Genomic DNA, 27,985 nt, shown 5'->3' with positions numbered 1-27,985 from the left:
ATCAATAATGATCTTTTTTGTTCCTAATCTTTCATTTGTGATCAGACATGGATAAAAGTTAGATTGCCCTAGATAGGACTGTTGATGAAAGGATGAGTAAACCATATAATGATGGTGTCAAGTTATTTCTTCAATTTGCAATGGGGGTTTTAGACCAGAATGGTAATATTTTGTGCCTATGTATAAAGTGTGAATGTTTATAGACAAAATCTTCAAAATGTGAAAATTCATTTGCTCCAATATGGGATTATGCAAACTTACACTATATGGCACCAGCACGGGGAATCCCGTGTTTCAAACGAGTCTTACCATGATGACGAGATGCGACTTGATGGTGATGAAATTGTAGGTGGTATTGAAGCCTTAGTAGAAGATCGAATAAGAGGGGAATCGACTGATACAACCCAAGGAGAGGAAGTGAGAACTTTTGATCATATATTGACTGATGCCAAGCGTAAGTTGTTCCCAAATTGTAAAAATTATACTTTGTTGAAGTTTGTGATTGAGGTGCTTAATATGAAGGTAACAAATCATTGGAGCAATAAGTTAGTTGATATGATACTAGAGTTTTTAAGCAAACTTTTACCGAAAGAAAATTTAGTTCCAAAGTCAACTTATGAAGCTAAGAAAATACTACATGACTTGGGCTTGTCATATGAGCTCATTCATGCTTGCATAAATGATTGTGTATTATTTTGGAAGGAGAATGCAACATTAGATAAATGTCCGACTTGTAAGACGTCTAGATACAAGATCAATCGTGGAAGGGGTAAGAAGATCCCTCATAAAGTATTGCGGTACTTTCCTTTGATACCAAGGTTGAAAAGATTATATATGTCAAGGAAGAGGGATGAGGACATGAGATGGTACAAAGACAAACGAATGGACGACGAGATATTGAGGCATCCTGCTGACAGTGATGAGTGGAAGGAGTTCTATGCACAACATCCCGAGTTTGCCTTGGAGCCTCAAAATGTGAGGCTAGGGTTGGCCGTTGATGGGTTTAACCCTTTTGGGAACATGAACAACTCTTATAGTTTATGGCCCGTCATACTCATTCCATACAACTTGCCTCCTTGGTTGGTTATGAAGGATCCATTTTGTTTGATGTCATTACTTATTCCCGGAGAATCTTAACTAGGGATTGATATTGACGTCTACATGCGACCATTGGTAGATGAGTTGAGTGATTTATGGACAAATGGTGCATTAACTTACGACGCCTCCACCAATGAGACTTTTCGAATGCATGCAGCTTTGTTGTGGACAATACATGATTGGTCTGCATTTGGTGACATATCTGGGTAGAGAACACTTGCAATGATGAACCGTATTTTGAATCGTATTTTGAATCTTTGAGAAGTAAGATGGGGTACACTAACCATCGATATTACTTGCTTGAGGACCACCTAGAAAGGCGAAAGAGTAGGGCTTACAATGGTAAGATTGAGAAATGGAAGAGATCTTTGGAGTTGCCGGTGAAAAAGATACATGACCAGTTGGACAACGTGACAGGTGTCATATATGGAAAGCATCCAAGTAATAGAAAAAGGCCCCGTCAAGCACCTAATTGGACAAAGGTAAGCATTTTGTATGAGTTATCCTATTGGAAGAAGCGAAAACTTCGACATAACATTGATGTCATGCATGTGGAGAAAAATTTTAGTGAAAATGTTTTTGGAACTATGTTAGGCATTGATGGAAAGAACAAGGACACAGACAAGGCACGGTTAGACTTGGAAGATATGGGTATATGGAAAGAGCTATGGCTAACACAACGACCCAATGGGTCATATGTCAAGCCTTGGGCAAGCTTTTCATTGACACCTGCAGAGAGGGAGGGTTTCTTTGAATTTTTAAAAACTGTCAAGTATCTAGATGGATATGCGGCAAACATATCCAAATCAGTGAATGCAAGAAATGGTAGACTAACAGGCCTAAAAAGCCATGACTACCATGTATTGATGCAAAGAATTCTTTCCATTGGAATGCGTGGTTACGTGGATAAAGAAATTAGCACATCACTTTTTGAGTTAGGCAATTTCTTCCAAGACCTATGCTCTAGGACACTAAGGCGGAGCGAACTGGAGAAATTAGAGGAACGTATAATACACATTTTATGTAAGCTTGAAAAGATCTTTCCTCCAGCCTTATTTGATGTGATGATCCAGTTGGCTATTCATTTGCCTTGTGAGGCTATTTTTGGAGGACCCATACAATATCAATGGATGTACCCAATTGAAAGGTATTTTTTACACTTATACTTGTAAATGAGATTTGCGTAAGTGTGTTGCATATGTAATTATACTCCTAATTCGTTCTCTCTTGAAGGTTTCTTGGAGCATTAAAAAAATATGTGACCAATCGAGCTCGACCAGAAGGTTCAATTGCCGAGGCCTACATTATCAAAGAGTGCATTACTTTTTGTTCAATGTATGTTGCTGGGATTGAAACTGTGCATAATCGACCAGAACGGAATGAAGATCGCGGTGAACGTCAACAAGGGTTGACAATATTCACAGAAACTGCACGTCCAATTAGTCTAATCACACGAGATGCTGAAATGTCTCAAGAAATTCGTGATATTGCTCATTGGTTTGTGTTGCACAATAGCCCAGAGATTGAAAAGTATTTGGAGTATGTGTTTTCGGAACTATGTAGTAATCACTTTTTTTTTTGAGTAGGAAACACAAAAATCTATTACAAACTCAAGCTGGACATGACATAACCCATATACAATGACAAGAATTTCCCAAGTGGTTCAAAGAGAGGGTAAAACATTTATAATTTTTCAACATTTACAACTTAAACAAAATTAAAGTTTTATAAAATGTCGTTATTCATAAATTATTTACTTATTGTTTGTTACATGTAATTGTAGATAAATAGATTGAGAATGGAAGAGTCATCAGAGGCAACTGATGAATTGTGGTCATTAGCAAATGGTCCTAATTTGCTTGTGAAAGAGTACTCAGTTTGCATAATCAATAGCAGCCGGTTCCATACTCGAGATCTAGACAATCGTCATACGAGTCAGAATAGTGGTGTGCTTATACAAGGGGATCATGAAGGAAAATTGCATGACTTCTACGGTCACTTGTGCAAGGTGTTAGAATTTGACTACATATGTGATAAAAAGGTTGTTTTGTTCCAGTGTGAATGGTATAACACCAGTAACACTGGTAGAAACAGAACAATACGATTTGATACATATTGCACAAGCATTGACGTCACAAGTCGGTGGTACCAATCTGACCCATTTATCCTACCTAGTCAAGCTAATCAAGTCTTCTATCTGAATGATACCAAATTGGGTGAACCTTGGAATGTCGTGCAAAGGGTGCAACATAGGGGTGTCTTTGATGTTCTAGACACTAGTGATGGAGAATTATTAGATTCTTCAGAAAATAATGATGTGTTCCAACAAGAAAACATTACTGATGTTGTTCCAATTGACATTGACTGTCATGACCCGAACCTGCCCCTATGGGTTAAGGACATAACCGGCCAGTAATCCTGAGATTACTTACGGCCTCAGACCAAAACAAACATAAGTTGTCAGAGTAAAGGGGCCAAACGGAAGCAATGAATAAAAACTTTGTCCATAGAGCCGTGCTTATATGCACATCAACAGACCATATTCAGTTACGTTAATAACCCACAGTTCAAAAGTACAGTTTCACAAAATTCATTACAAACAGGATCATCCAAAACAAGTCAACCTATGACAGACTATTACATATTTACATAAAGTCCCTGCCGGCAAGACAAGATATAATTACATAGCAAAAGGCAAGGGTAGGTCTCAAGAGTGAGACGCAAGGCTGACTTCCCCAAAACTCGGATTTTTCCTAGCAGACTTCACTGGGGCTGGGTTTGGACTTCCCTTGGCTCACCTACAAACACATGAATGAGCGTGAGCGATAGCCCAGTGAATAATATCAAACGTGACAGTTATATAACAATACGTAGAACAACATGCACCAAACGGCCTTGGGCCCAATTCATAATTCTATTTAGCGAATATATATGTATAAGTCTATACAACATTCAAATCAAGTAACTGTAGTCCTAACATTCTGGCCTTTGGCCCATTCGGATTTCCATTCATGGCGAAACGGCCTTCGGCCCATTCACTTTTGTCGAAACGGCCTTTGGCCCACTCTTTCATATCAAACGGCCTTTGGCCCATTCTTTCATATCAAAGCGGCCTTTGGCCCACTCATTCATGTCAAAACGACCTTTGGTCCATTCATTTACATCAAAACGACCTTTGGTCCATTCGTTCTTATCAAAACGACCTTCGGTCCATTTATACAAAAACGACCTTCGGTCTATTCCTATCAAAACGACCTTCGGTCCATTCATTTACTCCTGTCAGACTTTTGTCCACAATCCCAATTAACAACTTATAGAGTTTATAGGGGAATAACAATTGGACATTTGACAAGCTTTCAAATATTGATATTACTCACAGTGATCGGCTTGTGGATGCGCCTTGGAGCTTGACCCTACACATTTCATGAGTACAAAAGGGTCACTAACAGTTCAATCCGTTCTTTAATTCACATATTCCTCTTTAGGCTTTATTTTTATCTCAATAACTCGTTTACAAGGTTTAACATATGCCTAAGAGTGCTTACAAGTGAAAGGGAACGGAAAACGAAACACAGACCGCATAAACAAAATTCCAGGAAACAGGGTCCCCGCTCGAGCGTCAACTTATCCGCTCGAGCGGACCCTTAAGGCCTGCAAAAGTACTGGTTGCATGAAAATTACGCTCGAGCGTTAAATAGGGCGCTCGAGCGGAAGGCCTGTCTACAAAATTCCACGCTCGAGCGTGATATGTCCCGCTCGAGCGGACATCCAACTCTGCAAAAATGCTGGGAGCACGATTTTCCCGCTCGAGCGGCCATTACCCCACTCGAGCGGACATCAAAATTCTAGAAAACCCAGAACTGTGTTCTTGAGTTCCAACATCGAATTCAAGGGCCCCAAATGCATGATTTCGGCTCAAACTTCATATATATGTGTACTAACATGATATAGACACCAAATTACCACATATTGAAACTCAATTCCCATGAATCAATCACATGCAAACCCAAACTATACCAAACTTACTTCCAATACATTAAATTCATGCATTTAAGTTTCATATCTTCATCAATCATGCATGCATGTCAATTCTTGACTCCATTTCTATTCCAATCAATGCAAATGGTGTTCATTCGCATGGAACACAACAAAAACAGGCTTGCATGTAGGATTTAACACTCATATTTCTATATTCATCCCAATACATGCTTGATTATGCAAAACCATGGTGATTCTATACATGCATGTGCATTTTAACTTCAATTCCATCAACTAGAGTACAACTCTTGTTCTTGATCACCAATTAACCTTTAATTCACAAAATCACAAGTTCAAACTCAAGAATTCATAAACAATCACTTACCTAGAAGCTCAATCTATGGTCAGTTCTTGAGTTGGACTTCAAATTCGTAGCCTTGGGCCAAAAATTACACAACTTTCTCCCTCACTCTCTCTAGCAGCCGACCTCCCCCCTTTCTTAGAGTTTGATCAGCCCAAAAATGAAGGTATATGAGAGAATGAGAAGTGTAGTGCTCAAACACAAGAAGTCCCACTAGCCACAATTAAGATATTAAACAATTTGAGCACAATGCCATTAAATAATTCAATTTAATCTGGCCCGAATCAATTTTCCAATTAAATTTCACCGTAGGCTCTAAAAATTATGCCAATCACAATGGCGTAATCAATTCCGGGTTCTGTGGCCGATAAGGCCCTCAATTAAATTTCCAAAGCTGATTATTCAAACAGATATTCCTACGGTGAACAGATAAAACTTCAAAATCACATATATTCACATAATGGCACATAAAATCATGGTAAACACGTAATCATACTCAATTTAAGGACCAATTGGCATACTACGGAACAGGGGTATTACAGTCTTCCCCCCTTTAGGAAGTTTGGTCCTCCAAACTTAATTTACCTTCGTCGGGAAACAAGTGTGGATAGCGTAGACGCATTTCCTCCTCTTTTTCCCATGTAGCATCTGTCCCATAGTGTTCCTTCCATTCCACTTTCACCATTGGAATGGATTTGTTTCTCAATTCTTTCACTTGTCGGTCAACAACTCTTTCCGGCCATTCGGCATATTCCATGTTTTCATCTATAGCAACCCGGTGATAATCAATCACATGCAACGGGTCTCGGAGGTAACCCCTCAACATTGACACATGAAACACATTGTGGATTTGCTCAAATCCCGGTGGCAAAGCAACCCTGTAGGCAACTGGACCAAGCCTTTCCAAAATCTGGAACGGCCCAATATAGCGGGGCGACAACTTGCCCTTTTTCCCAAACCTAACTTGGCCTTTCATTGGAGAAACACGGATGAACACATGGTCGCCGACCTCATACTCAAGAGGTCTTCTCCGGACGTCTGCGTAACTCTTCTGTCGGTCTTGAGCTGTTTTGAGCCTTTGCCGAATAGTTTTGATCTTTTCAGAGGTGTCTTGTACAATCTCAGGCCCAAGTAAAGCTCTGTCCCCGACCTCTGTCCAACAAAAAGGTGATCTACACCTCCTATCATACAAAGCCTCGTATGGTGCCATACCGATGCTGGAGTGGAAGCTGTTATTATAAGCAAACTCTGCAAGTGGCAAATAGTCTTCCCAACTCCCCTGAAAATCCAAAGCACACATGCGAAGCATATCTTCCAAAGTCCGTATTGTTCGTTCTGACTGCCCATCTGTCTGTGGGTGGAATGCAGTACTGAACCTTAGTTCTGTTCCCATAGCTTCCTGCAAACTCTTCCACAATCTAGATACAAATTTCGGGTCCCTATCTGACACAATGGACACCGGAACTCCGTGTAACCGGACAATTTCATCAACATAAATAGTAGCCAATCTATAAGCAGTAAATGTAGTTTTGACAGGCAGAAAATGTGCAGATTTGGTCAGTCTGTCAACTACAACCCAAACAGAGTCCATACCTCGGGAAGTCCGAGGTAGGCCAACAACGAAATCCATAGTCACATGTTCCCACTTCCATTCAGGAATAGGGAAAGGTTGAAGTAGACCGCCTGGTTTCTGATGTTCAGCCTTAACTTGCTGACACTGGAGGCACTTGGACACATATTCTGCAATCTCTTTCTTCATTTTAGGCCACCAGTAGGTTTGTTTCAAATCCTGATACATTTTATTATTACCCGGATGCATAGCAAATACAGATATGTGAGCTTCATCTAAAACCCTCTTCCTTAGCTCCGGGATATCTGGGACACATATTCGGTTTCGAAATTTCAACATTCCATTCTCGACGCTGAACTCTGCCTTTGGGCTTACTTCAAATTCATCAATCACCTTTCTGAGGAACTCATCTTCTTTCTGTTTCTGCTTGATCTCATCAACAATTGCCGGTTCGGCTGTAATAGCGGCTATCAATCCGCCCTATTCACATACCACCACTTCAATTTCAGACTTTTCAAAGTCTTGCAAAATCTCCCTTTGTTCAGTAAGCAAACAAGCCATACTCCCTGTTGATTTTCTACTCAAGGCATCAGCCACTGTATTAGCTTTCCCGGGATAGTACTGAATCTCTAGGTCGTAGTCTTTTATCAGCTCTAGCCATCTTCTCTGACGCATATTCAACTCTTTCTGCGTGAAGAAGTATTTCAGGCTCTTATGATCCGTGTAGACTTCACACTTTGCCCCATACAAGTAATGCCGCCAGATTTTCAAAGCAAAAACAACTGCGGCCAATTCTAGGTCATGTGTTGGATAATTTTTCTCATGTGGCCTCAACTGTCGGGAGGCGTAAGCGATAACCTTTCCGTTCTGCATTAACACACAGCCCAAACCCTTATAAGATGCGTCACTGAAAATCACAAAATTTTTCGTACCTGAAGGTAGTGTCAAAATTGGTTCAGTGGTCAATCTTGCCTTCAATTCATGAAAGGCTGATTCTCTTTCACTATTCCACTCAAATGGTTGTCCTTTACATGTCAATTGGGTAAGAGGCACAGCTAATTTCGAAAAGTCCTTTACAAACCTCCTGTAGTACCCGGCCAAGCCCATGAAACTGCGAACTTCTGTCACATTAGTTGGTGTAGGCCAATTCACAATTGCTTCTATTTTCTGCGGGTCCACTGAAATTCCTTCCTTGTTGATCACATGCCCTAAGAAAACAACCTCATCCAACCAAAATTCACATTTCTTTAGTTTAGCAAATAATTTCCTTTCCCGAAGTATTTGTAAAACAGTCCTCAAATGACGTTCATGTTCAAGTCTATCTTTAGAGTATATCAAAATATCATCGATGAAGACTACAACAAACTCATCAAGGTAGGTTTTAAAAATTCTATTCATTAAGTCCATAAATGCTGCCGGAGCATTAGTCACTCCAAATGGCATAACAAGAAACTCAAAATGACCATACCTCGTTCTGAAAGCCGTTTTCTCAACATCCTCTGCTTTAACCTTTAGCTGATGATACCCGGATCTCAAATCAATCTTAGAAAACACCTGTGATCCCTGCAACTGGTCAAATAAGTCATCAATATGGGGTAAGGGATATTTGTTCTTTATCGTTACCTTGTTCAGTTCCCGGTAATCAATGCACAGGCGCAGAGTACCATCCTTCTTCTTTACAAATAACACTGGTGCACCCCAAGGCGAAGCGCTAGGCTGGATAAACCCTTTATCAAGAAGGTCTTGCAACTGTTCCTTTAATTCTTTCATTTCGGCAGTAGCCATTCTGTAGGGAGTTTTAGAAATGGGCTGGGTGCCCGGCATAGTTTCAATGGTAAACTCGATCTCCCTGTCTACCAATTCCCCTGGTAATTCATTCGGAAACACATCCGGGAATTCTTTAACAATAGGAATATTATTCAATTCAACATTCACGGATTGTTCAGTCAATACATAACACAAATAACCTTGGCACCCCTTCCTGATCAATTTACATGCTTTCATTGCAGATATCAAATATGGTGGAGGCACTACCCCATTTCCCACAAACACAATCTTTTTTTGTTCTGGGGGTTTAAACACAACCCTCTTTGTCACACAATCTATAGTGGCACAATATTTGGTTAACCAATCCATGCCCAAAATTACATCGAAGTGTCTAAAGTTTAAGGGCAACAAATCTACATACAGGGTAGCATCCTCAATATGCATGTCACAAAACCGATATATATAGTCACATAACACAGATTCCCCCGATGGAGCAGACACACATAACAAATATGGCAACAATTCTAGGGGTCTTTTCAGTCTAGATGCAAATGCATATGTCACAAATGAGTGCGTCGATCTAGAATCAATTAATACAAAGGCATCCTGATTACATATTGAAATAGTACCTGAGACAACGGCGTTGGCATTCCGTGTATCACCCGGAACGAGTGCAAAAACTCTCCCTTGTCTCACTGTATCCCCAGTAGTAGTAGATCTCAAAGTGTTTCCCGGCTTCGGGACCGATGCAGTGGAGCTAGCAGCTATCTTCTCACTATTCTGATTACAATCTCGGGCTATATGCCCTTGTTTCCCACACTTAAAACAGGCTCCCGATGCACGGTAACAGACTCCACGGTGCCTTTTGCTACAAGTGTTGCACATGGGAGCTGTGTCTCGGGAAGAACTTGAAGTAGTTGAGGAGCCCGTGTTTTGCTTTTTCAGAAATTTCTTCTTCGAAAAGAAACCTTGTCTTTTGTTGCCTCTCCATTCGGTTGTTGGCTTAGCTTGTCTAGCTATATTAGCCTCTGATATGATGGCCCGGTCAAGCACCCCGATGTAGGTCTCCAACTTCAGGACATTCACTCGCTCTAGGATGTCACTTCGGAGCCCACCTTCAAAATGCCTTGCCTTCTTATAATCAGTGTCAATTACATGTGGTGCAAACCTGGCCAACTCAGTAAATTTGGCCTCATACTCAGCTACAGTCATACTGTCTTGTTTGAGTTCCATGAACTCTGCCACTTTCCTATCCCGGACACACTGCGGGAAGTACTTGTCATAGAAGATTTCCAAAAATTTTGCCCAATCAATATCTCTGTGGTTTTCCCTCATCAACATCCACCATCTTCTCGCTTCATCTTCTAGCATAAAAGTGGTTAGAAGCACTTTCTGTGTATCCGAGCACGGAAATACTTCAAACAGTTTTTCGATCCCAAGAACCCAAGCTTCCGCTTTCAAAGGATCCAGTCCACCATGAAACTGTGGTGGTTTCATTTTCTTGAACTCCTTGGTGAGAGCGATTATCCGATCATCATTTTGATTATCTGGCACGGGTGGTGCCGGAGGTGGAGGTGGCGGGTGTGGTTGCTGCCACTGTTGTTGCCACTCCTGTTGCTGTCTCAAAGCTTCTGCCATTTCCTGAATCAGTCTTTCCATTCTGTCCAGTCTGGCAGTAGAGGATTCCTCTAACTCATCACCTCTGGTTCTCACCATCTGGTTAAACTTGCATTATATTTCATACAAAAGGTACACAAGTACGCATACACTAAGGAGCACATATTTCCAGATAATTTGCAATGCAAGTAGTTCACAACTTACGCATATAATTATTCATAACAAAACATTTAAGCATATAATCAATGCTTCTAAACTCGTACTTATCACATGAATGCATCCTAGATCTTATCTAGACGCTTATTGCTCTTTTTGGACAAGTGTGTGAGTTATTAACTCGTGCTCTGATACCACTCTGTCATGACCCGAACCTGCTCCTATGGGTTAAGGACATAACCGGCCAGTAATCCTGAGATTACTTACGGCCTCAGACCAAAACAAACATAAGTTGTCAGAGTAAAGGGGCCAAACGGAAGCAATGAATAAAAACTTTGTCCATAGAGCCGTGCTTATATGCACATCAACAGACCATATTCAGTTACGTTAATAACCCACAGTTCAAAAGTACAGTTTCACAAAATTCATTACAAACAGGATCATCCAAAACAAGTCAACCTATGACAGACTATTACATATTTACATAAAGTCCCTGCCGGCAAGACAAGATATAATTACATAGCAAAAGGCAAGGGTAGGTCTCAAGAGTGAGACGCAAGGCTGACTTCCCCAAAACTCGGATTTTTCCTAGCAGACTTCACTGGGGCTGGGTTTGGACTTCCCTTGGCTCACCTACAAACACATGAATGAGCGTGAGCGATAGCCCAGTGAATAATATCAAACGTGACAGTTATATAACAATACGTAGAACAACATGCACCAAACGGCCTTGGGCCCAATTCATAATTCTATTTAGCGAATATATATGTATAAGTCTATACAACATTCAAATCAAGTAACTGTAGTCCTAACATTCTGGCCTTTGGCCCATTCGGATTTCCATTCATGGCGAAACGGCCTTCGGCCCATTCACTTTTGTCGAAACGGCCTTTGGCCCACTCTTTCATATCAAACGGCCTTTGGCCCATTCTTTCATATCAAAGCGGCCTTTGGCCCACTCATTCATGTCAAAACGACCTTTGGTCCATTCATTTACATCAAAACGACCTTTGGTCCATTCGTTCTTATCAAAACGACCTTCGGTCCATTTATACAAAAACGACCTTCGGTCTATTCCTATCAAAACGACCTTCGGTCCATTCATTTACTCCTGTCAGACTTTTGTCCACAATCCCAATTAACAACTTATAGAGTTTATAGGGGAATAACAATTGGACATTTGACAAGCTTTCAAATATTGATATTACTCACAGTGATCGGCTTGTGGATGCGCCTTGGAGCTTGACCCTACACATTTCATGAGTACAAAAGGGTCACTAACAGTTCAATCCGTTCTTTAATTCACATATTCCTCTTTAGGCTTTATTTTTATCTCAATAACTCGTTTACAAGGTTTAACATATGCCTAAGAGTGCTTACAAGTGAAAGGGAACGGAAAACGAAACACAGACCGCATAAACAAAATTCCAGGAAACAGGGTCCCCGCTCGAGCGTCAACTTATCCGCTCGAGCGGACCCTTAAGGCCTGCAAAAGTACTGGTTGCATGAAAATTACGCTCGAGCGTTAAATAGGGCGCTCGAGCGGAAGGCCTGTCTACAAAATTCCACGCTCGAGCGTGATATGTCCCGCTCGAGCGGACATCCAACTCTGCAAAAATGCTGGGAGCACGATTTTCCCGCTCGAGCGGCCATTACCCCACTCGAGCGGACATCAAAATTCTAGAAAACCCAGAACTGTGTTCTTGAGTTCCAACATCGAATTCAAGGGCCCCAAATGCATGATTTCGGCTCAAACTTCATATATATGTGTACTAACATGATATAGACACCAAATTACCACATATTGAAACTCAATTCCCATGAATCAATCACATGCAAACCCAAACTATACCAAACTTACTTCCAATACATTAAATTCATGCATTTAAGTTTCATATCTTCATCAATCATGCATGCATGTCAATTCTTGACTCCATTTCTATTCCAATCAATGCAAATGGTGTTCATTCGCATGGAACACAACAAAAACAGGCTTGCATGTAGGATTTAACACTCATATTTCTATATTCATCCCAATACATGCTTGATTATGCAAAACCATGGTGATTCTATACATGCATGTGCATTTTAACTTCAATTCCATCAACTAGAGTACAACTCTTGTTCTTGATCACCAATTAACCTTTAATTCACAAAATCACAAGTTCAAACTCAAGAATTCATAAACAATCACTTACCTAGAAGCTCAATCTATGGTCAGTTCTTGAGTTGGACTTCAAATTCGTAGCCTTGGGCCAAAAATTACACAACTTTCTCCCTCACTCTCTCTAGCAGCCGACCTCCCCCCTTTCTTAGAGTTTGATCAGCCCAAAAATGAAGGTATATGAGAGAATGAGAAGTGTAGTGCTCAAACACAAGAAGTCCCACTAGCCACAATTAAGATATTAAACAATTTGAGCACAATGCCATTAAATAATTCAATTTAATCTGGCCCGAATCAATTTTCCAATTAAATTTCACCGTAGGCTCTAAAAATTATGCCAATCACAATGGCGTAATCAATTCCGGGTTCTGTGGCCGATAAGGCCCTCAATTAAATTTCCAAAGCTGATTATTCAAACAGATATTCCTACGGTGAACAGATAAAACTTCAAAATCACATATATTCACATAATGGCACATAAAATCATGGTAAACACGTAATCATACTCAATTTAAGGACCAATTGGCATACTACGGAACAGGGGTATTACAGTCTTCCCCCCTTTAGGAAGTTTGGTCCTCCAAACTTAATTTACCTTCGTCGGGAAACAAGTGTGGATAGCGTAGACGCATTTCCTCCTCTTTTTCCCATGTAGCATCTGTCCCATAGTGTTCCTTCCATTCCACTTTCACCATTGGAATGGATTTGTTTCTCAATTCTTTCACTTGTCGGTCAACAACTCTTTCCGGCCATTCGGCATATTCCATGTTTTCATCTATAGCAACCCGGTGATAATCAATCACATGCAACGGGTCTCGGAGGTAACCCCTCAACATTGACACATGAAACACATTGTGGATTTGCTCAAATCCCGGTGGCAAAGCAACCCTGTAGGCAACTGGACCAAGCCTTTCCAAAATCTGGAACGGCCCAATATAGCGGGGCGACAACTTGCCCTTTTTCCCAAACCTAACTTGGCCTTTCATTGGAGAAACACGGATGAACACATGGTCGCCGACCTCATACTCAAGAGGTCTTCTCCGGACGTCTGCGTAACTCTTCTGTCGGTCTTGAGCTGTTTTGAGCCTTTGCCGAATAGTTTTGATCTTTTCAGAGGTGTCTTGTACAATCTCAGGCCCAAGTAAAGCTCTGTCCCCGACCTCTGTCCAACAAAAAGGTGATCTACACCTCCTATCATACAAAGCCTCGTATGGTGCCATACCGATGCTGGAGTGGAAGCTGTTATTATAAGCAAACTCTGCAAGTGGCAAATAGTCTTCCCAACTCCCCTGAAAATCCAAAGCACACATGCGAAGCATATCTTCCAAAGTCCGTATTGTTCGTTCTGACTGCCCATCTGTCTGTGGGTGGAATGCAGTACTGAACCTTAGTTCTGTTCCCATAGCTTCCTGCAAACTCTTCCACAATCTAGATACAAATTTCGGGTCCCTATCTGACACAATGGACACCGGAACTCCGTGTAACCGGACAATTTCATCAACATAAATAGTAGCCAATCTATAAGCAGTAAATGTAGTTTTGACAGGCAGAAAATGTGCAGATTTGGTCAGTCTGTCAACTACAACCCAAACAGAGTCCATACCTCGGGAAGTCCGAGGTAGGCCAACAACGAAATCCATAGTCACATGTTCCCACTTCCATTCAGGAATAGGGAAAGGTTGAAGTAGACCGCCTGGTTTCTGATGTTCAGCCTTAACTTGCTGACACTGGAGGCACTTGGACACATATTCTGCAATCTCTTTCTTCATTTTAGGCCACCAGTAGGTTTGTTTCAAATCCCGATACATTTTATTATTACCCGGATGCATAGCAAATACAGATATGTGAGCTTCATCTAAAACCCTCTTCCTTAGCTCCGGGATATCTGGGACACATATTCGGTTTCGAAATTTCAACATTCCATTCTCGACGCTGAACTCTGCCTTTGGGCTTACTTCAAATTCATCAATCACCTTTCTGAGGAACTCATCTTCTTTCTGTTTCTGCTTGATCTCATCAACAATTGCCGGTTCGGCTGTAATAGCGGCTATCAATCCGCCCTATTCACATACCACCACTTCAATTTCAGACTTTTCAAAGTCTTGCAAAATCTCCCTTTGTTCAGTAAGCAAACAAGCCATACTCCCTGTTGATTTTCTACTCAAGGCATCAGCCACTGTATTAGCTTTCCCGGGATAGTACTGAATCTCTAGGTCGTAGTCTTTTATCAGCTCTAGCCATCTTCTCTGACGCATATTCAACTCTTTCTGCGTGAAGAAGTATTTCAGGCTCTTATGATCCGTGTAGACTTCACACTTTGCCCCATACAAGTAATGCCGCCAGATTTTCAAAGCAAAAACAACTGCGGCCAATTCTAGGTCATGTGTTGGATAATTTTTCTCATGTGGCCTCAACTGTCGGGAGGCGTAAGCGATAACCTTTCCGTTCTGCATTAACACACAGCCCAAACCCTTATAAGATGCGTCACTGAAAATCACAAAATTTTTCGTACCTGAAGGTAGTGTCAAAATTGGTTCAGTGGTCAATCTTGCCTTCAATTCATGAAAGGCTGATTCTCTTTCACTATTCCACTCAAATGGTTGTCCTTTACATGTCAATTGGGTAAGAGGCACAGCTAATTTCGAAAAGTCCTTTACAAACCTCCTGTAGTACCCGGCCAAGCCCATGAAACTGCGAACTTCTGTCACATTAGTTGGTGTAGGCCAATTCACAATTGCTTCTATTTTCTGCGGGTCCACTGAAATTCCTTCCTTGTTGATCACATGCCCTAAGAAAACAACCTCATCCAACCAAAATTCACATTTCTTTAGTTTAGCAAATAATTTCCTTTCCCGAAGTATTTGTAAAACAGTCCTCAAATGACGTTCATGTTCAAGTCTATCTTTAGAGTATATCAAAATATCATCGATGAAGACTACAACAAACTCATCAAGGTAGGTTTTAAAAATTCTATTCATTAAGTCCATAAATGCTGCCGGAGCATTAGTCACTCCAAATGGCATAACAAGAAACTCAAAATGACCATACCTCGTTCTGAAAGCCGTTTTCTCAACATCCTCTGCTTTAACCTTTAGCTGATGATACCCGGATCTCAAATCAATCTTAGAAAACACCTGTGATCCCTGCAACTGGTCAAATAAGTCATCAATATGGGGTAAGGGATATTTGTTCTTTATCGTTACCTTGTTCAGTTCCCGGTAATCAATGCACAGGCGCAGAGTACCATCCTTCTTCTTTACAAATAACACTGGTGCACCCCAAGGCGAAGCGCTAGGCTGGATAAACCCTTTATCAAGAAGGTCTTGCAACTGTTCCTTTAATTCTTTCATTTCGGCAGTAGCCATTCTGTAGGGAGTTTTAGAAATGGGCTGGGTGCCCGGCATAGTTTCAATGGTAAACTCGATCTCCCTGTCTACCAATTCCCCTGGTAATTCATTCGGAAACACATCCGGGAATTCTTTAACAATAGGAATATTATTCAATTCAACATTCACGGATTGTTCAGTCAATACATAACACAAATAACCTTGGCACCCCTTCCTGATCAATTTACATGCTTTCATTGCAGATATCAAATATGGTGGAGGCACTACCCCATTTCCCACAAACACAATCTTTTTCTGTTCTGGGGGTTTAAACACAACCCTCTTTGTCACACAATCTATAGTGGCACAATATTTGGTTAACCAATCCATGCCCAAAATTACATCGAAGTGTCTAAAGTTTAAGGGCAACAAATCTACATACAGGGTAGCATCCTCAATATGCATGTCACAAAACCGATATATATAGTCACATAACACAGATTCCCCCGATGGAGCAGACACACATAACAAATATGGCAACAATTCTAGGGGTCTTTTCAGTCTAGATGCAAATGCATATGTCACAAATGAGTGCGTCGATCTAGAATCAATTAATACAAAGGCATCCTGATTACATATTGAAATAGTACCTGAGACAACGGCGTTGGCATTCCGTGTATCACCCGGAACGAGTGCAAAAACTCTCCCTTGTCTCACTGTATCCCCAGTAGTAGTAGATCTCAAAGTGTTTCCCGGCTTCGGGACCGATGCAGTGGAGCTAGCAGCTATCTTCTCACTATTCTGATTACAATCTCGGGCTATATGCCCTTGTTTCCCACACTTAAAACAGGCTCCCGATGCACGGTAACAGACTCCACGGTGCCTTTTGCTACAAGTGTTGCACATGGGAGCTGTGTCTCGGGAAGAACTTGAAGTAGTTGAGGAGCCCGTGTTTTGCTTTTTCAGAAATTTCTTCTTCGAAAAGAAACCTTGTCTTTTGTTGCCTCTCCATTCGGTTGTTGGCTTAGCTTGTCTAGCTATATTAGCCTCTGATATGATGGCCCGGTCAAGCACCCCGATGTAGGTCTCCAACTTCAGGACATTCACTCGCTCTAGGATGTCACTTCGGAGCCCACCTTCAAAATGCCTTGCCTTCTTATAATCAGTGTCAATTACATGTGGTGCAAACCTGGCCAACTCAGTAAATTTGGCCTCATACTCAGCTACAGTCATACTGTCTTGTTTGAGTTCCATGAACTCTGCCACTTTCCTATCCCGGACACACTGCGGGAAGTACTTGTCATAGAAGATTTCCAAAAATTTTGCCCAATCAATATCTCTGTGGTTTTCCCTCATCAACATCCACCATCTTCTCGCTTCATCTTCTAGCATAAAAGTGGTTAGAAGCACTTTCTGTGTATCCGAGCACGGAAATACTTCAAACAGTTTTTCGATCCCAAGAACCCAAGCTTCCGCTTTCAAAGGATCCAGTCCACCATGAAACTGTGGTGGTTTCATTTTCTTGAACTCCTTGGTGAGAGCGATTATCCGATCATCATTTTGATTATCTGGCACGGGTGGTGCCGGAGGTGGAGGTGGCGGGTGTGGTTGCTGCCACTGTTGTTGCCACTCCTGTTGCTGTCTCAAAGCTTCTGCCATTTCCTGAATCAGTCTTTCCATTCTGTCCAGTCTGGCAGTAGAGGATTCCTCTAACTCATCACCTCTGGTTCTCACCATCTGGTTAAACTTGCATTATATTTCATACAAAAGGTACACAAGTACGCATACACTAAGGAGCACATATTTCCAGATAATTTGCAATGCAAGTAGTTCACAACTTACGCATATAATTATTCATAACAAAACATTTAAGCATATAATCAATGCTTCTAAACTCGTACTTATCACATGAATGCATCCTAGATCTTATCTAGACGCTTATTGCTCTTTTTGGACAAGTGTGTGAGTTATTAACTCGTGCTCTGATACCACTCTGTCATGACCCGAACCTGCTCCTATGGGTTAAGGACATAACCGGCCAGTAATCCTGAGATTACTTACGGCCTCAGACCAAAACAAACATAAGTTGTCAGAGTAAAGGGGCCAAACGGAAGCAATGAATAAAAACTTTGTCCATAGAGCCGTGCTTATATGCACATCAACAGACCATATTCAGTTACGTTAATAACCCACAGTTCAAAAGTACAGTTTCACAAAATTCATTACAAACAGGATCATCCAAAACAAGTCAACCTATGACAGACTATTACATATTTACATAAAGTCCCTGCCGGCAAGACAAGATATAATTACATAGCAAAAGGCAAGGGTAGGTCTCAAGAGTGAGACGCAAGGCTGACTTCCCCAAAACTCGGATTTTTCCTAGCAGACTTCACTGGGGCTGGGTTTGGACTTCCCTTGGCTCACCTACAAACACATGAATGAGCGTGAGCGATAGCCCAGTGAATAATATCAAACGTGACAGTTATATAACAATACGTAGAACAACATGCACCAAACGGCCTTGGGCCCAATTCATAATTCTATTTAGCGAATATATATGTATAAGTCTATACAACATTCAAATCAAGTAACTGTAGTCCTAACATTCTGGCCTTTGGCCCATTCGGATTTCCATTCATGGCGAAACGGCCTTCGGCCCATTCACTTTTGTCGAAACGGCCTTTGGCCCACTCTTTCATATCAAACGGCCTTTGGCCCATTCTTTCATATCAAAGCGGCCTTTGGCCCACTCATTCATGTCAAAACGACCTTTGGTCCATTCATTTACATCAAAACGACCTTTGGTCCATTCGTTCTTATCAAAACGACCTTCGGTCCATTTATACAAAAACGACCTTCGGTCTATTCCTATCAAAACGACCTTCGGTCCATTCATTTACTCCTGTCAGACTTTTGTCCACAATCCCAATTAACAACTTATAGAGTTTATAGGGGAATAACAATTGGACATTTGACAAGCTTTCAAATATTGATATTACTCACAGTGATCGGCTTGTGGATGCGCCTTGGAGCTTGACCCTACACATTTCATGAGTACAAAAGGGTCACTAACAGTTCAATCCGTTCTTTAATTCACATATTCCTCTTTAGGCTTTATTTTTATCTCAATAACTCGTTTACAAGGTTTAACATATGCCTAAGAGTGCTTACAAGTGAAAGGGAACGGAAAACGAAACACAGACCGCATAAACAAAATTCCAGGAAACAGGGTCCCCGCTCGAGCGTCAACTTATCCGCTCGAGCGGACCCTTAAGGCCTGCAAAAGTACTGGTTGCATGAAAATTACGCTCGAGCGTTAAATAGGGCGCTCGAGCGGAAGGCCTGTCTACAAAATTCCACGCTCGAGCGTGATATGTCCCGCTCGAGCGGACATCCAACTCTGCAAAAATGCTGGGAGCACGATTTTCCCGCTCGAGCGGCCATTACCCCACTCGAGCGGACATCAAAATTCTAGAAAACCCAGAACTGTGTTCTTGAGTTCCAACATCGAATTCAAGGGCCCCAAATGCATGATTTCGGCTCAAACTTCATATATATGTGTACTAACATGATATAGACACCAAATTACCACATATTGAAACTCAATTCCCATGAATCAATCACATGCAAACCCAAACTATACCAAACTTACTTCCAATACATTAAATTCATGCATTTAAGTTTCATATCTTCATCAATCATGCATGCATGTCAATTCTTGACTCCATTTCTATTCCAATCAATGCAAATGGTGTTCATTCGCATGGAACACAACAAAAACAGGCTTGCATGTAGGATTTAACACTCATATTTCTATATTCATCCCAATACATGCTTGATTATGCAAAACCATGGTGATTCTATACATGCATGTGCATTTTAACTTCAATTCCATCAACTAGAGTACAACTCTTGTTCTTGATCACCAATTAACCTTTAATTCACAAAATCACAAGTTCAAACTCAAGAATTCATAAACAATCACTTACCTAGAAGCTCAATCTATGGTCAGTTCTTGAGTTGGACTTCAAATTCGTAGCCTTGGGCCAAAAATTACACAACTTTCTCCCTCACTCTCTCTAGCAGCCGACCTCCCCCCTTTCTTAGAGTTTGATCAGCCCAAAAATGAAGGTATATGAGAGAATGAGAAGTGTAGTGCTCAAACACAAGAAGTCCCACTAGCCACAATTAAGATATTAAACAATTTGAGCACAATGCCATTAAATAATTCAATTTAATCTGGCCCGAATCAATTTTCCAATTAAATTTCACCGTAGGCTCTAAAAATTATGCCAATCACAATGGCGTAATCAATTCCGGGTTCTGTGGCCGATAAGGCCCTCAATTAAATTTCCAAAGCTGATTATTCAAACAGATATTCCTACGGTGAACAGATAAAACTTCAAAATCACATATATTCACATAATGGCACATAAAATCATGGTAAACACGTAATCATACTCAATTTAAGGACCAATTGGCATACTACGGAACAGGGGTATTACAGTCTTCCCCCCTTTAGGAAGTTTGGTCCTCCAAACTTAATTTACCTTCGTCGGGAAACAAGTGTGGATAGCGTAGACGCATTTCCTCCTCTTTTTCCCATGTAGCATCTGTCCCATAGTGTTCCTTCCATTCCACTTTCACCATTGGAATGGATTTGTTTCTCAATTCTTTCACTTGTCGGTCAACAACTCTTTCCGGCCATTCGGCATATTCCATGTTTTCATCTATAGCAACCCGGTGATAATCAATCACATGCAACGGGTCTCGGAGGTAACCCCTCAACATTGACACATGAAACACATTGTGGATTTGCTCAAATCCCGGTGGCAAAGCAACCCTGTAGGCAACTGGACCAAGCCTTTCCAAAATCTGGAACGGCCCAATATAGCGGGGCGACAACTTGCCCTTTTTCCCAAACCTAACTTGGCCTTTCATTGGAGAAACACGGATGAACACATGGTCGCCGACCTCATACTCAAGAGGTCTTCTCCGGACGTCTGCGTAACTCTTCTGTCGGTCTTGAGCTGTTTTGAGCCTTTGCCGAATAGTTTTGATCTTTTCAGAGGTGTCTTGTACAATCTCAGGCCCAAGTAAAGCTCTGTCCCCGACCTCTGTCCAACAAAAAGGTGATCTACACCTCCTATCATACAAAGCCTCGTATGGTGCCATACCGATGCTGGAGTGGAAGCTGTTATTATAAGCAAACTCTGCAAGTGGCAAATAGTCTTCCCAACTCCCCTGAAAATCCAAAGCACACATGCGAAGCATATCTTCCAAAGTCCGTATTGTTCGTTCTGACTGCCCATCTGTCTGTGGGTGGAATGCAGTACTGAACCTTAGTTCTGTTCCCATAGCTTCCTGCAAACTCTTCCACAATCTAGATACAAATTTCGGGTCCCTATCTGACACAATGGACACCGGAACTCCGTGTAACCGGACAATTTCATCAACATAAATAGTAGCCAATCTATAAGCAGTAAATGTAGTTTTGACAGGCAGAAAATGTGCAGATTTGGTCAGTCTGTCAACTACAACCCAAACAGAGTCCATACCTCGGGAAGTCCGAGGTAGGCCAACAACGAAATCCATAGTCACATGTTCCCACTTCCATTCAGGAATAGGGAAAGGTTGAAGTAGACCGCCTGGTTTCTGATGTTCAGCCTTAACTTGCTGACACTGGAGGCACTTGGACACATATTCTGCAATCTCTTTCTTCATTTTAGGCCACCAGTAGGTTTGTTTCAAATCCCGATACATTTTATTATTACCCGGATGCATAGCAAATACAGATATGTGAGCTTCATCTAAAACCCTCTTCCTTAGCTCCGGGATATCTGGGACACATATTCGGTTTCGAAATTTCAACATTCCATTCTCGACGCTGAACTCTGCCTTTGGGCTTACTTCAAATTCATCAATCACCTTTCTGAGGAACTCATCTTCTTTCTGTTTCTGCTTGATCTCATCAACAATTGCCGGTTCGGCTGTAATAGCGGCTATCAATCCGCCCTATTCACATACCACCACTTCAATTTCAGACTTTTCAAAGTCTTGCAAAATCTCCCTTTGTTCAGTAAGCAAACAAGCCATACTCCCTGTTGATTTTCTACTCAAGGCATCAGCCACTGTATTAGCTTTCCCGGGATAGTACTGAATCTCTAGGTCGTAGTCTTTTATCAGCTCTAGCCATCTTCTCTGACGCATATTCAACTCTTTCTGCGTGAAGAAGTATTTCAGGCTCTTATGATCCGTGTAGACTTCACACTTTGCCCCATACAAGTAATGCCGCCAGATTTTCAAAGCAAAAACAACTGCGGCCAATTCTAGGTCATGTGTTGGATAATTTTTCTCATGTGGCCTCAACTGTCGGGAGGCGTAAGCGATAACCTTTCCGTTCTGCATTAACACACAGCCCAAACCCTTATAAGATGCGTCACTGAAAATCACAAAATTTTTCGTACCTGAAGGTAGTGTCAAAATTGGTTCAGTGGTCAATCTTGCCTTCAATTCATGAAAGGCTGATTCTCTTTCACTATTCCACTCAAATGGTTGTCCTTTACATGTCAATTGGGTAAGAGGCACAGCTAATTTCGAAAAGTCCTTTACAAACCTCCTGTAGTACCCGGCCAAGCCCATGAAACTGCGAACTTCTGTCACATTAGTTGGTGTAGGCCAATTCACAATTGCTTCTATTTTCTGCGGGTCCACTGAAATTCCTTCCTTGTTGATCACATGCCCTAAGAAAACAACCTCATCCAACCAAAATTCACATTTCTTTAGTTTAGCAAATAATTTCCTTTCCCGAAGTATTTGTAAAACAGTCCTCAAATGACGTTCATGTTCAAGTCTATCTTTAGAGTATATCAAAATATCATCGATGAAGACTACAACAAACTCATCAAGGTAGGTTTTAAAAATTCTATTCATTAAGTCCATAAATGCTGCCGGAGCATTAGTCACTCCAAATGGCATAACAAGAAACTCAAAATGACCATACCTCGTTCTGAAAGCCGTTTTCTCAACATCCTCTGCTTTAACCTTTAGCTGATGATACCCGGATCTCAAATCAATCTTAGAAAACACCTGTGATCCCTGCAACTGGTCAAATAAGTCATCAATATGGGGTAAGGGATATTTGTTCTTTATCGTTACCTTGTTCAGTTCCCGGTAATCAATGCACAGGCGCAGAGTACCATCCTTCTTCTTTACAAATAACACTGGTGCACCCCAAGGCGAAGCGCTAGGCTGGATAAACCCTTTATCAAGAAGGTCTTGCAACTGTTCCTTTAATTCTTTCATTTCGGCAGTAGCCATTCTGTAGGGAGTTTTAGAAATGGGCTGGGTGCCCGGCATAGTTTCAATGGTAAACTCGATCTCCCTGTCTACCAATTCCCCTGGTAATTCATTCGGAAACACATCCGGGAATTCTTTAACAATAGGAATATTATTCAATTCAACATTCACGGATTGTTCAGTCAATACATAACACAAATAACCTTGGCACCCCTTCCTGATCAATTTACATGCTTTCATTGCAGATATCAAATATGGTGGAGGCACTACCCCATTTCCCACAAACACAATCTTTTTCTGTTCTGGGGGTTTAAACACAACCCTCTTTGTCACACAATCTATAGTGGCACAATATTTGGTTAACCAATCCATGCCCAAAATTACATCGAAGTGTCTAAAGTTTAAGGGCAACAAATCTACATACAGGGTAGCATCCTCAATATGCATGTCACAAAACCGATATATATAGTCACATAACACAGATTCCCCCGATGGAGCAGACACACATAACAAATATGGCAACAATTCTAGGGGTCTTTTCAGTCTAGATGCAAATGCATATGTCACAAATGAGTGCGTCGATCTAGAATCAATTAATACAAAGGCATCCTGATTACATATTGAAATAGTACCTGAGACAACGGCGTTGGCATTCCGTGTATCACCCGGAACGAGTGCAAAAACTCTCCCTTGTCTCACTGTATCCCCAGTAGTAGTAGATCTCAAAGTGTTTCCCGGCTTCGGGACCGATGCAGTGGAGCTAGCAGCTATCTTCTCACTATTCTGATTACAATCTCGGGCTATATGCCCTTGTTTCCCACACTTAAAACAGGCTCCCGATGCACGGTAACAGACTCCACGGTGCCTTTTGCTACAAGTGTTGCACATGGGAGCTGTGTCTCGGGAAGAACTTGAAGTAGTTGAGGAGCCCGTGTTTTGCTTTTTCAGAAATTTCTTCTTCGAAAAGAAACCTTGTCTTTTGTTGCCTCTCCATTCGGTTGTTGGCTTAGCTTGTCTAGCTATATTAGCCTCTGATATGATGGCCCGGTCAAGCACCCCGATGTAGGTCTCCAACTTCAGGACATTCACTCGCTCTAGGATGTCACTTCGGAGCCCACCTTCAAAATGCCTTGCCTTCTTATAATCAGTGTCAATTACATGTGGTGCAAACCTGGCCAACTCAGTAAATTTGGCCTCATACTCAGCTACAGTCATACTGTCTTGTTTGAGTTCCATGAACTCTGCCACTTTCCTATCCCGGACACACTGCGGGAAGTACTTGTCATAGAAGATTTCCAAAAATTTTGCCCAATCAATATCTCTGTGGTTTTCCCTCATCAACATCCACCATCTTCTCGCTTCATCTTCTAGCATAAAAGTGGTTAGAAGCACTTTCTGTGTATCCGAGCACGGAAATACTTCAAACAGTTTTTCGATCCCAAGAACCCAAGCTTCCGCTTTCAAAGGATCCAGTCCACCATGAAACTGTGGTGGTTTCATTTTCTTGAACTCCTTGGTGAGAGCGATTATCCGATCATCATTTTGATTATCTGGCACGGGTGGTGCCGGAGGTGGAGGTGGCGGGTGTGGTTGCTGCCACTGTTGTTGCCACTCCTGTTGCTGTCTCAAAGCTTCTGCCATTTCCTGAATCAGTCTTTCCATTCTGTCCAGTCTGGCAGTAGAGGATTCCTCTAACTCATCACCTCTGGTTCTCACCATCTGGTTAAACTTGCATTATATTTCATACAAAAGGTACACAAGTACGCATACACTAAGGAGCACATATTTCCAGATAATTTGCAATGCAAGTAGTTCACAACTTACGCATATAATTATTCATAACAAAACATTTAAGCATATAATCAATGCTTCTAAACTCGTACTTATCACATGAATGCATCCTAGATCTTATCTAGACGCTTATTGCTCTTTTTGGACAAGTGTGTGAGTTATTAACTCGTGCTCTGATACCACTCTGTCATGACCCGAACCTGCTCCTATGGGTTAAGGACATAACCGGCCAGTAATCCTGAGATTACTTACGGCCTCAGACCAAAACAAACATAAGTTGTCAGAGTAAAGGGGCCAAACGGAAGCAATGAATAAAAACTTTGTCCATAGAGCCGTGCTTATATGCACATCAACAGACCATATTCAGTTACGTTAATAACCCACAGTTCAAAAGTACAGTTTCACAAAATTCATTACAAACAGGATCATCCAAAACAAGTCAACCTATGACAGACTATTACATATTTACATAAAGTCCCTGCCGGCAAGACAAGATATAATTACATAGCAAAAGGCAAGGGTAGGTCTCAAGAGTGAGACGCAAGGCTGACTTCCCCAAAACTCGGATTTTTCCTAGCAGACTTCACTGGGGCTGGGTTTGGACTTCCCTTGGCTCACCTACAAACACATGAATGAGCGTGAGCGATAGCCCAGTGAATAATATCAAACGTGACAGTTATATAACAATACGTAGAACAACATGCACCAAACGGCCTTGGGCCCAATTCATAATTCTATTTAGCGAATATATATGTATAAGTCTATACAACATTCAAATCAAGTAACTGTAGTCCTAACATTCTGGCCTTTGGCCCATTCGGATTTCCATTCATGGCGAAACGGCCTTCGGCCCATTCACTTTTGTCGAAACGGCCTTTGGCCCACTCTTTCATATCAAACGGCCTTTGGCCCATTCTTTCATATCAAAGCGGCCTTTGGCCCACTCATTCATGTCAAAACGACCTTTGGTCCATTCATTTACATCAAAACGACCTTTGGTCCATTCGTTCTTATCAAAACGACCTTCGGTCCATTTATACAAAAACGACCTTCGGTCTATTCCTATCAAAACGACCTTCGGTCCATTCATTTACTCCTGTCAGACTTTTGTCCACAATCCCAATTAACAACTTATAGAGTTTATAGGGGAATAACAATTGGACATTTGACAAGCTTTCAAATATTGATATTACTCACAGTGATCGGCTTGTGGATGCGCCTTGGAGCTTGACCCTACACATTTCATGAGTACAAAAGGGTCACTAACAGTTCAATCCGTTCTTTAATTCACATATTCCTCTTTAGGCTTTATTTTTATCTCAATAACTCGTTTACAAGGTTTAACATATGCCTAAGAGTGCTTACAAGTGAAAGGGAACGGAAAACGAAACACAGACCGCATAAACAAAATTCCAGGAAACAGGGTCCCCGCTCGAGCGTCAACTTATCCGCTCGAGCGGACCCTTAAGGCCTGCAAAAGTACTGGTTGCATGAAAATTACGCTCGAGCGTTAAATAGGGCGCTCGAGCGGAAGGCCTGTCTACAAAATTCCATGCTCGAGCGTGATATGTCCCGCTCGAGCGGACATCCAACTCTGCAAAAATGCTGGGAGCACGATTTTCCCGCTCGAGCGGCCATTACCCCGCTCGAGCGGACATCAAAATTCTGGAAAACCCAGAACTGTGTTCTTGAGTTCCAACATCGAATTCAAGGGCCCCAAATGCATGATTTCGGCTCAAACTTCATATATATGTGTACTAACATGATATAGACACCAAATTACCACATATTGAAACTCAATTCCCATGAATCAATCACATGCAAACCCAAACTATACCAAACTTACTTCCAATACATTAAATTCATGCATTTAAGTTTCATATCTTCATCAATCATGCATGCATGTCAATTCTTGACTCCATTTCTATTCCAATCAATGCAAATGGTGTTCATTCTCATGGAACACAACAAAAACAGGCTTGCATGTAGGATTTAACACTCATATTTCTATATTCATCCCAATACATGCTTGATTATGCAAAACCATGGTGATTCTATACATGCATGTGCATTTTAACTTCAATTCCATCAACTAGAGCACAACTCTTGTTCTTGATCACCAATTAACCTTTAATTCACAAAATCACAAGTTCAAACTCAAGAATTCATAAACAATCACTTACCTAGAAGCTCAATCTATGGTCAGTTCTTGAGTTGGACTTCAAATTCGTAGCCTTGGGCCAAAAATTACACAACTTTCTCCCTCACTCTCTCTAGCAGCCGACCTCCCCCCTTTCTTAGAGTTTGATCAGCCCAAAAATGAAGGTATATGAGAGAATGAGAAGTGTAGTGCTCAAACACAAGAAGTCCCACTAGCTACAATTAAGATATTAAACAATTTGAGCACAATGCCATTAAATAATTCAATTTAATCTGGCCCGAATCAATTTTCCAATTAAATTTCACCGTAGGCTCTAAAAATTATGCCAATCACAATGGCGTAATCAATTCCGGGTTCTGTGGCCGATAAGGCCCTCAATTAAATTTCCAAAGCTGATTATTCAAACAGATATTCCTACGATGAACAGATAAAACTTCAAAATCACATATATTCACATAATGGCACATAAAATCATGGTAAACACGTAATCATACTCAATTTAAGGACCAATTGGCATACTACGGAACAGGGGTATTACATTGACCCAATTGTTCAATACTGTAGGGATGATGTTGAATTCAATGTTATTTCGGAAGTAGGGTCATTAGATGAGATAATAGAAGAGAATAGAGATGATGAAGGAGATGAAGAACATAACATTCCTGATGTTGATATGGATCCTGATATGGATTAA

General features: G+C 41.3%; 1 protein-coding gene across 1 annotated transcript; it reads left to right on the top strand.

Annotated features, from left to right (window-relative positions):
- Positions 1 to 1,367: 1,367 nt before the first annotated feature.
- LOC114312149 (uncharacterized) lies at positions 1,368 to 27,985 on the top strand. The gene is made up of 5 exons (XM_082885639.1): positions 1,368 to 1,539; positions 1,693 to 2,245; positions 2,332 to 2,641; positions 2,882 to 3,162; positions 27,856 to 27,985. Exons 1-5 carry the CDS (start codon positions 1,368 to 1,370, stop codon positions 27,983 to 27,985), a joined length of 1,446 nt encoding a protein of 481 aa, XP_082741765.1.

The sequence above is a fragment of the Camellia sinensis genome, chromosome 8, assembly GCF_055761805.1.
Source record: "Camellia sinensis isolate YWXY chromosome 8, ASM5576180v1, whole genome shotgun sequence".
Lineage (NCBI taxonomy): Eukaryota > Viridiplantae > Streptophyta > Magnoliopsida > Ericales > Theaceae > Camellia > Camellia sinensis.
The sequence above is the reverse complement of the archived record's forward strand: the minus strand, read 5'-3'. Positions and strand labels throughout refer to the sequence as shown.

Bases quoted from the DNA above. Each gene is read 5' to 3' on its own strand.
- LOC114312149 (XM_082885639.1), top strand. From the start codon at position 1,368: ATGGGGTACACTAACCATCGATATTACTTGCTTGAGGACCACCTAGAA. The intron at 2,246-2,331 runs GTATTTTTTACA...TCTCTCTTGAAG, and splicing joins TGGATGTACCCAATTGAAAG to GTTTCTTGGAGCATTAAAAA. The intron at 3,163-27,855 runs GTATAACACCAG...TCAATACTGTAG, and splicing joins GTTTTGTTCCAGTGTGAATG to GGATGATGTTGAATTCAATG.